We start from the raw sequence: 11,054 nt of genomic DNA, 5'->3' as shown, positions 1-11,054 counted from the left end.
TGCTTTTGTAAAAGTACTTTTTACAAAATTATTTTATATTGCTTTTGTGTAAAATTGCATTTGAACATGAAAATCAATAAAATCTATTTTATTTCATTTATAAAATGGGTGGGTTCCAAGGTGGGTGGGTCAAATGGGTTGGGTCCTATCCATGAGGGACAACTCTAAAGTTGAAAAGAAACAACTTGGTTGATCATATAATTGACAAATCTACTATTTCTTCAGCTGGACCAAGGCCATCCCATTGAAAAAACCCCAAGGCTATGTTTAGTTTGAAGGAAAAGGTAAGGAAAGGAAGGGAAAGAAAGGGAAACCAATACAAGCTAGGTTTGTAAAGGTTTCTCTACCTTTCCCTACACTCTCCTTCAAACCAAACATAGCCTAAAGATAATATGTTAATTGTGACAAAGAGCATGATACGTGCCTTTTCTTTTTTTCCTTTGCTCATTAATATGTTCTAAGTTTTTTTTTTTTTTTTTTGAGTTTGGTGAGGTATATCTAATGTGAATTTCTCCATCTATTTAACTTAAGAGTATGGTCTCTACTGCCATACATCATCTTATCATCGCCATCATCATTTAAGCTTGTCCCAACTAAGGTTCATAATTTTGATATGTATTGGACCGTATTAACTGAGACATATTGTATTGGTGGCTTCTCGATACGCCCCCATAGTGGGTGTTTCGGGTCAAACCCTGATTCATGAGATAGAGGGACCTTAAACCAATTCCTTTGAATCAGATTGGAAAAAAAAAACTAAAAAAAGGAAGTGAACCACAATACAGGCCGATATTATCGAAATTTTAAACCTTGGTCCCAACTATATGGGTTGGCTGCATGAATCTGGTTCCATCATTCCATTCTGTTGAATGCCAAATCCATTTGTCATATCAGAAAAATGAAGACATTATCCCTCCATAGTAACAGTTTTGTTTAAGATATATATTTGGTTTGCAAATTCTCAAGGTGCAAATTTGGGTCCACTGTTTTTGCTGTCTTCTCCTTTTTATAGTGACACTTTTCTTTGGAAGCTTAATTGAACGACAACAGATCTAGTAAAATTGAAATAAGAACAAATATCCAGATTTTGATTTAATGAGGGCACCCACATCATATTTGTTTTAATAGACAATAAACTTTAGTATTCCACTCAAAAATAACCAACCTTCTATTGGCACGATTGATCTCCTTTGGCATTAACTTGCATTAATCTGGTGATTTAAAAGACAAAACTTCACATTAGGGATCCTTTTTTGAACCTTGATCATAGAATTCTATCTACAACCAATAAGTTTATGAAGCAAATTCTTTAAATGACTGATAGCAAAGTCACACTGCAGCCGGATACATCCATTAAACAAGAGAATGCTGACGAATAATGTAAAACAACTTGGGTCTTGGGGCTATTGCTTATCCTAAATCTCAAAATTTACTTCCCTAAATTCTTTTTTTTTCCTCTTAATTGCAAAGGAGAAAAAGACAATACCAAATGGTTTTAGACTATATACCTGTACTGAACATTTTCGAGGGTAGACCAAGGTTTTGAAAATTGGACCAGTTGACTTAAGAATCGTCCAGGCAACAGGTTTTATTTCACCTTAAAATCATTCATGGGCCAAAAACTGTTGATTTGGTCGGTGATTCATTCACTTGAATAATAGTTTTTGGCCTTTTTTATTTTTATTTTATTTTTAAATCAGAACAAAAAATTCATTCAAACCAGATAGTCAAACTATTGACCCAAAAACTGGTGAACAAACTAGTTCTGGTTCTGAGTTGGTTTTTAAAATATTGGGATAGACGATAAATTCATTAAATTCAGCACCCACCTTATTCCTGTTAATACCTCAGTTCTGTTAATGTACATACTGTTCAAGATAATATGCATCATTCAGAGCTTTGGTAAAATTATGGATAACATCCTCTTCAAGCTTGAAAATCTTCTGAAACGCTTGGTTCCATTAGATAGGTTGTCCATTAGTACTAGAATAGAAGAAGCAACTATGATTGCTTAAGACACCTGTGGAAGAATATCTATTTGCAATATCACTTGAGATTTTGTATTAAAAAGGAAGAGAACTCATTGTAAGAACAAGAAGGAGAAGAATGCAATTTTGGTTTCATTTAATTTTTCAATAGCAGATCTAACATATTTCGATGTTTGAAGTGCGAGGATATGTTGATACGTTGTTGGACTTGTGATGTTTTTGCTTGTATTGTATCACTGTTTTTAAAATTGGACTGGATGGGATGGTCAGATCGGAAAAACCGGGAACTGGTTATTTGATTGGTTTTGTTTTTCTTCAAAACCACTTTTTCTCCCAAAACCGTTGACTTTGGTTAGCAAATCGCTGAACCGGATGATTAATTGTTTGAACCGTTTGAATGGTTTTGACCGATTTCTATTTTTTTTTGTCAGAACGGGCCGGCCGTTCGGGTCAAACAGTTGGACCATTCGAATCGGTAACCGGACTCCTGACCGGTTCGATCACCGGTTCGTTTTTAAAAACCATATATTGTATATATTAGTAGATCCATGGATTTCTCCAAAAAGAAAAGTGAAAATTTAAAAATCATAAAAAATGTTTTAATGGTTTTGATGATAGGAAAGAATCATAAAATGGATCTACGAATGATATTTCAAATCAATTGATCCAACAACAATTTCAATTGAAAGAATGTTTTTTTTTTCTAATTTTTGGTAATTTAGATAAATAAGTATAATAAAAAACAATTATTTTAGTAATTAAAATTTATGGCTTCCATATAATATTATAAGTATGTTAGAAATTCTAATATGGATCTGATATTTTTAAATTAAGATTATATTGTTGTGAATTGTCAATTTATAATTTAATTTACAATAAATAACAATATATTTATTATATACGGAAACAAAAGTACATCGTTTACAACATATAAGTTACACTAATAATTATTAAAAAGTTATATATCTATTATCTAGCATATTAAAAATTAAAGATTTATTTGATTTATTTTTTAGTTATATACAAAATAAAAATAATAAACTATAGATTAATTAATTTAGTAATTAAAATATAATAATTGAATATGATTTGTGTCTTCGGATTTTGGTTGATGCATTATTACTAAAGTTATTATATGATATTTACATGTCCCGATATGTTATTCTTCAAGGTTTAAAGTACCGATACACCCATTATTCAAAAACATGCATATTGGGTGTTTTGGTATTATGAAAAACCTTTTTTTTTATTATTTCTTTTACTTTGATCAGGGGCTGGTTTAAGCATTGTTTAACATTTAAAAATAAGAGTTTTGGGAAAATCCTTGAAATAGGCATATCAGCCACTTGTCGATACAACACGTACGATAACCTTGGTTAATCGAATCGGTTGGTTCAGTTTCAGTTCAGTGTTTTTAAAAAATCGAAAGTATTGGTTCAGTTTCGGTTAATCAATATAAAAAACCAGCGGTTAACCGAATCGACCGATATACATGTTTTCTATATATTTTATATATTATAAATTAATAAATATGTATTATATATAAATATATATTTATAATATATAATATATTATATATTATTTATAATATAATATTATATATATATATAATTTTTATTATATATTTATATATATTTTTGTAATATATATTATAAAAACTAAAGAACCGAAAAACTGACAAACCAAACTGACGATTAACTGACTAACCGATTGATTTTAGTTCGGTTCTGGTTATCAATTTTCCAAAAACTGATACTACCAGTTTGATTCAAAAAAAAGGCCCACACTTCGGTATGTACAAACCTTATAAACTGACAAACCTAATATAGGGTGTATCATGTTAAAATTTTGAACCTTGATTCTTCATATAAACTATTAAGGTATGTGCTTCTTATGTGTTTAAACCTCATTAATGATTATTTCAATCTTAAATTTAATATTATTTTTATATTTATAAGATTTATAAGAGTTATAAGAGTTTCTCATTGTTTCCATGCTTATCCAAATCCCTTCAATGTATCGCAATACATATCTAATTCCAACGTAGATACCAATATCGGGCCTTGATCTGGTGATTTTATTTTGCTAACTTGCATTAACCTGATTAAAAAATAAAACTACACATTAAGGATCCTTAATTGAGATGGTGTTTGGAAGCGTGAGTGTTTTTTGGTTTTGATTTTCAAGAAATAATGTTCATACTTCTAATACCCGTTTTTCACAAAAAAACATACTTCTGCCACATAGGCAGTGAGCAACACTATGCTGTTTGGTAAGGTGATTATCATCACTGTTTTTCATATATGTGCTGATAGGTAAGCACCACATAAACATCAGTCAACCGATGGGAGAAACGATTCACCGATACATGAAACACTAAATTTGGCGTTTCATACATCAGTGGGATTCCGATTTATGAGACATGCCCGATTTTTCAATAAACGCCTTAGCCAAACATTCATATATATAGACATTTATTAAACGCGTATGTGATTCCGATGTAGCATCGTTTTTTTTTAAATGGCTATGATTCCAAACATCCCCTGAATTACTACCTAGGATTGTTATCAACATCGAATAAATTTATAAAGCAAATTCTTGGAGTGGCTGACGATAACAAAGTCATCAGACTGTGAACACATCCACTGAACAAGATTACAAGAGGATGCTGACAAATGGAAGGTCAACTTGGGGCTATTGCTTACCTTAACTGTGAACACATCCACCAAATGATTTTAGACTATGCCACCAGTACCGTCGTCACATTTTTAGGAGTTCGAATCTGCTATCCACAATACATTGCTAGCCACGTTCGCTCAATCGCAATCGCATATTTAGAACATCAGTTGTATTTTACATCGTTGATATTCTTGATGTGCGATGAATGAGCGGGACTAGCAATGCAATGTATTGTGATGAGGAGATCGGGACGCAGACAATAGACCCACTAAATTCTGCACCTATCTTATTCTTATCAACACAGTTCTTGTTATTGTTGTTTTTTTCATACTGTTCATGCAAGCTAATATGCATCGTTCAGAGTTTGGTAGTGATGATGTAAGATCTGGTGGCTTTTAGCTGAATGGCAATTTGGATGTTGGTGTGCTTAGATGGCCGGTCGAACTGCATGAAAGTATGATCAGAGGACTTGGGGTGATTTACCCGATGTAGGCACTCTGATACTTAAATTAGCAAGTCTTGTTTGTGAGATGAAAAGTTTTGTAAGCAAGAGAGCTATTGAGCTAATATCGCGTGTACATACCTTGTAACATTGGGGTTGAAGCCCTTATATAGACGAACTATCATAGGTCTTATAAAACACCTCCGAGATCCCTGGCCCGCATTACCAAGAGCTCGTTCCACACCCGGAGATGGACTTTGTGTGAGCTGATAAGCCTTATCGAGTCCGTTCGATTCGGGCGGGATGAGGATAAAGTTTTGCAGACGTGCGACATGATCTCGAAAAGGGTGGAGACAATTGGTTAACTTCTAGAAGTGGGCTACGTGTCACCTCGGCAGGTCGGGCCATCACAAGTTGCTTGGACCTCGATCTTGGCCGAAATGCCTGAGGTGACCGAGCTGACCTGACCTACTGAGATGGTAGAAAATGCCGAATCACTGTCTAATCATCAATCATTCCACGTATCCACATGCTAACAGGTCGGGCCAAATCACCCTTCATCATATAAGATTATGATATGCTCTTAAGACCTGAAAACTAAACCTGCTACACTTGGTTCCATTATGTAGGTCAATTGTCCATCTAGTACTTTACCCTCATTCAATTGTAACACAACAGTTATGTATCATCAGTTTTCAAGAATTCTTGTTATAATCATATATACCACCCACTTGGCAGTTTTTTGAATTCTCTACAAAGCTGCACTCTACATAGCTATTTTTCTCGTGCAGAACAATAGCAAGGATACACTAAATGTAGAATATCATGATGTTAGAGGCTTTGATACATTGCATGTAGAATATCTTGTTAGAGGCTTGTGCATTTGCTAAACCAACAAAAACCATTACAACATTTCACCTATCAACTTATTTTTAGGTTGAACAGTTATTTTACATGGTATCAAAAGCCTGATTGATCAAATGGTCTATTGTTATGTTCAATTCTCGTCGTTCCATTGTAATTAATTAAACCATTACAAGTTATGGGTGGATTTGTACTTGTCCACGCTTCAAGTCCAATTGGCTCTTGCATGAGGGGAGATGTTAGAGAATAAAAATCCCATTCAAGAATCTCAGCTAACAGTTAAGCTTTTAGGTTAAATGCTTTATTGACAATCTAAAAGAATGTGGTTTTAAATTTTGAATAAAGATCCCTGTAGCAAAGGATTATCATGTTTTACTTCTTAATTACGCTTAGATTTTTCCATCACAATACTGTGTTTTCTTATAGAATTGAAAATTCATAACTTCAGTTGTTATTTCTACTTCAACAGATGTATAAGTTCATTGATCAAGGTTTTTTTTTTTTTTTCAAAATGTTCAAAAACATAAAAAAAGGGGACATTCTACACTACCTGTATTATTACAAGGAGCAAAGTGATAAGATCATGCTTCATCAAGGTAAGGAAATTATCAACAGTTGAAATGTTGTATGCTTTTTTCTTCCCCCCACTAACCCTGTTTCTTAGACATTAATATGCCAATTGACCAAAACACCCACTAAATTGTTTTTTTTTTGAAACACAATCATACAAATTGGCAGCAAACACCCCCCTAAGCAACTAAAAATAGAACTTTCGCCCCTTAGATTAAAACGTAGCTTTCATATTTATTACCAGAATTACCCATCTCATCTCCAAAGTCGAAAGCCTTCACCATCTCGTCTTTTCATTCTAATTCCTAAATGATTTGATACCAATTTTATTCCTTTACTTTTCTACTTGGATTAATGGGAATGCGAGATTGAAGCCATGAATTTCTCAAGGAAACAAAGGAAAGTTCTGTTGGAAGATCACAGAGAAAGAGACTAACAGAAAATGAAAATTCAAAATATTAATGAGGTTAGAAAAATGAGTTCCACAATGAACTTAACAATGGAAATTCAATGAGATTTTCCTTCATTTCTTTCTTTCTGTTACCCTTTTTTTTTTTCAAGACCAAGGGAAAAGACATTATTTGTCTTAAAAAGGTCATTATTCTAAGAAGAAACTAGCTGGCTGGATCATACTATCAAGGAACCTATCCCAATGTCTGTGTTGCTCCTTGTCGGCTTAATGGAACCAATGCAGTTATTCTGCCTTGTAATTGGTAAGACTAATTGTGATGCTGATGCATGATACTTTTGAACCAATACCATTCTGATTCTAGCCTCAAGTTTCCTTCAGATTGTTCAACAGTTATCTGTCTGCTCTTTGTGAATTACACAATTCAAGAAGATCTACAACATACTTATCTGCTCAAATGATAAATGCTCTGAATTAATGGTCAATTGCTTGTATTATTGCTTCATTGCTTGAGAAAGAGAATTAAACAACCAGAGAAATTTCAAAAGCAAGTCACCCATTCAAAGATTTTTTTTTCCCAGAATCTTCAGAGAAGGGGATAAATTTTCATTACATACAAAACGTTACAAGAAGTCAAAAAAAAAAAAAAAATCAAGGTTTTGTATGGCTCCATTCCTATAGAGTATAGAAAAAGAAATTGAGAACTGACAGAGCAGCTGCTTTAATTTTAGCCACTCCTGGTGCTACTGCTACCGGCCTGATAAAACTGACAAGCCAAATGAGTAGGCTGATGTGGGAGGGAGCTCAGCCTCCCCTTGGCGTGTTGGTGGTGCTGGATTTGCAGCTCCTTCACCACCGCCGGTTGGTTCCTCCTCGATCGACAAGAGATCAACGACGATCATTTCTGGCTCAGGTGGCCTGTCTATAACCACACGCCCTTCAAGCATCTCAACAACACGGGCCATGGTAGGCCTAAGCTTGTCTCTTTCTTGTATGCACCACAGAGCAACATACACCAAGACTCTGACCTCCCTCTCATCAATCATTCCTTCCTGCATTAGTCTCTCATCAACCACCTCCAAGAGCTTCCCTTCTCTCACCTTCTGGTTCACAATTCTGGGGAAGTATGACCATTTACTCTGAGATTTATCACCACCTCCAACCAAATTTACATTCCTCCGGCCACCAACAATCTCAAGAAGCACCATACCGTAGCTATAGATATCGGATTTTTCAGAGATTCCTTGCTCCAGGAGCCACTCAGGAGCTAAGTACCCCCTAGTACCTCGGACAGTCGTAATGATTCTACTCTGATCCTTGCTCATCAATTTTGACAACCCAAAATCTGATACAATTGCTCGGAAATCTTCATCTAGGAGTATATTCTCCGGCTTAACATCAAGGTGCAGGATCTTCTTCCGGCAATCATGATGAAGGTATGCAAGCGCCTTAGCGACATCAATGGCGACTCTGTACCTCAAGTTCCATGGTAAGCATCCCCTCTGGGATCTGCGGCTTCCACCCGGCGGGAAGATCCAGGTATCCAATGAACCATTGTGTATGAACTCATAAACAAGATACCGAGGCCCTTCTGGGACACAACAGTAGCCGATGAGGCGCACGAGATTGACATGCTGCACGCTTGCAATAGCGGCCACCTCTGATCGGAACTCCCTCTCGCCGTACTCTGCGCCTTCGATTCGTTTCACGGCAACCGCCGTGCCATCATCAAGGATCCCCCTGAAGACAGAAGCGGAGGCACCTTTTCCGAGAATCGCCCGGAAATTGTCTGTTGCATCCTCAATCTCTTTATATCTGAACTTTGTAGGAACTCCTGCTACCTTCCTGAGAAAGCTGTACTCGATCCTAAGCTCTTTTCCTTCCAAAGAAAATCTCCTCTGTAATGAATTCCGACGAAGGTCAACATGGTTTTGGAGATATACCCATATGAAGACGGCAAGAATTCCGGCAATACCAGCTCCGAAAATAAGGAAGAAAGACCTGCTTAGTTTCAAACAGAGACGGGCAACTACAAGCACGATTACGAGCGTGATGACCGCTGCAACTGCGATGATCTTAACCTTCCTTCCCTCCATTTACAAGTAAAGAGGGAGGAAAAGGTTCACCATAGTTGAACTGGTAATTGCCATTTTCGTTTTGTTAACAGCCCCATCCCCATGTGAGAACCTGGTTTTCTTGTTAGGGAGGTGGAGCCGTGGGGGGTTGGTGACATCCACTTGAATAATTAAACCTTTCGCGGGACCCAGCTCTAATTCTAGGCATCCATCGGTCTGACTTTCCCGCTGTAAATGATTTTACAGAAACAACCAAGAAGTTAATGTAACCTGGTCAATCAACCATTGTGAAAAAAGTTCTTTCTTGTTCTTCTTATACTCTGAAAATATGAGTTGTCTTTTTTCGGTTGTTCGGATCAATTGACATATTTTCTGTACTGATGCTTCTCTTCTCTGATCAACAAACATAAGTTGGCCTGTAAATAGGGCTGGGTTGACCTGAAAGAAGATAGAAGTAGAACTAAGACGATCAGAAAACTATTATACAGGGCAGCCCCTGTTCCAAGCTTCTAATTGGTCACTTCTGTGCCTGACTTTTTAGACCAATTATGATAGGGTTGAGACTGGGTCTAATTCCGAGCTCTTCTGCCGGTTCCTGAGTCCGGACAAAGGAGGAGGGTTCATAGAAAAGTCTTTTTTATTGGCGGAAAGATAATTAATTTGGGCTACCAGGGTTTTTCACCAAACATTTCTTATAGAGTCAAAAGCTCCCACTTCAAAACCCTCCCAAACCGGCACTGGGTTTTACAGTTCAAACCCAATATACCCTTATTTTAAGGTCAGCTCTGAGGCTATCACTTAACAAACTCTATAGGATCTGGGTCAGGACTCAGGACTCTGTGTTCTTATACGGGTTTCCTGATGGATTTTTTGAGGGATTTAGGAGAGGGGGCTGGTTAGTGATTCTAATATCAAATGGGTTTGTGCTCTTTACTTCTCAATAACCATTTCATGACCATATCTGATGAGGTGGTTACTGGTTACAACTGAATTGTTTAGTCCATGGTTGATACAGTCTGGATCGGTGACTAGGAGTTGAGTCTATAATCTATATAATAAGCCATCTCATTTTTCCTGGTTTCTCTCCTCTTCCACATTCTTACTGCTTTTGTCCATATGACGTCGGTTGGATTAGGAACTACAAAAAAGTAATAAATAATTCTAACCGACCAGCTCTCATTCAAAAAAGGACTACTCTTTGGTTTTTTCTTTTTTTTTTTTCAGACTTGGAATTGTTCAAACTCGTTTCCTTTTTTTTTTTTTGTGTGTGCTTATGAAGCTAGAAATTAAAGTGAGACAACTTGAGAATGATCAAACCTATAAGCCTCGCACCATCAAATCCTTTAACACCATTTCTTCATTAAACTACATCAACTTTAACTTGGCTTCATTGTCCACCATTGGAAGGTAGGAGGATTTCCTCCTTCCATGAAGGAGCCAAAGTTTTTCCTCAACCCAAAATGATTTCTCAAAGGCATCACTGGTCCCTTATTGGCCTAATAGTGTACACTACCTAACCCAAGGTACAAAGAAAAAGTCACAGGAATTATACATATCCTATGTTTGGTGTGGTTGCATCTTGCATGTGGTCATCAGTTAGGTCTTCCTACTATTAAATGCCCCTTGGATGACTGTCCTAGCAATTTTTTTTTTTTACTTGTGCTGTGTTTGAGTGTAAATTCTAGCCTATTTTTTTGTTTCAAATTTTAGCTTATTTTGTTGAATTGCAGTACAACATGAAGCAGGATGAAGTAAAATCAAAAACAAACTTAAAAAAGAATTTGCATTTTTTACATTTACACTCCTATGCATTTGTATTAGTGCAAATAAATTTGCACCGCATCCAAACACAGCCTTAAAAATCTGTAGGTTCAGCCTTCAGGGTGTGGTTTCAGAACCATCTGTTGGAACATAAAAGTAAATAATTGGGGCTCATGAACCAGAACAGAATCATGGTCATCAGGCAAAAACACTATAATCAATCAGATGGTCCGAACGAAATCCCTGAAAATAGGATGGACTCCCAG

At 36.1% G+C, this 11,054-nt stretch overlaps 1 protein-coding gene across 1 annotated transcript; it reads right to left on the bottom strand.

Annotated features, from left to right (window-relative positions):
- Window positions 1–7,417: 7,417 nt before the first annotated feature.
- On the bottom strand, window positions 7,418–9,412 carry LOC148842856 (putative receptor-like protein kinase At5g20050). The gene has a single exon (XM_088956979.1). The coding sequence runs from the start codon at window positions 9,046–9,048 to the stop codon at window positions 7,702–7,704; it is 1,347 nt and encodes a 448-aa protein (XP_088813105.1). The 5' UTR covers window positions 9,049–9,412; the 3' UTR covers window positions 7,418–7,701.
- Between the last annotated feature and the right edge of the window lie 1,642 nt (window positions 9,413–11,054).

This window comes from Nelumbo lutea, chromosome 8 (genome assembly GCF_056320005.1).
Source record: "Nelumbo lutea isolate HS-2025 chromosome 8, American lotus-T2T, whole genome shotgun sequence".
In the NCBI taxonomy this organism is placed as follows: Eukaryota; Viridiplantae; Streptophyta; class Magnoliopsida; order Proteales; family Nelumbonaceae; genus Nelumbo; species Nelumbo lutea.
This window is presented reverse-complemented; position numbering and strand designations above follow the sequence as displayed.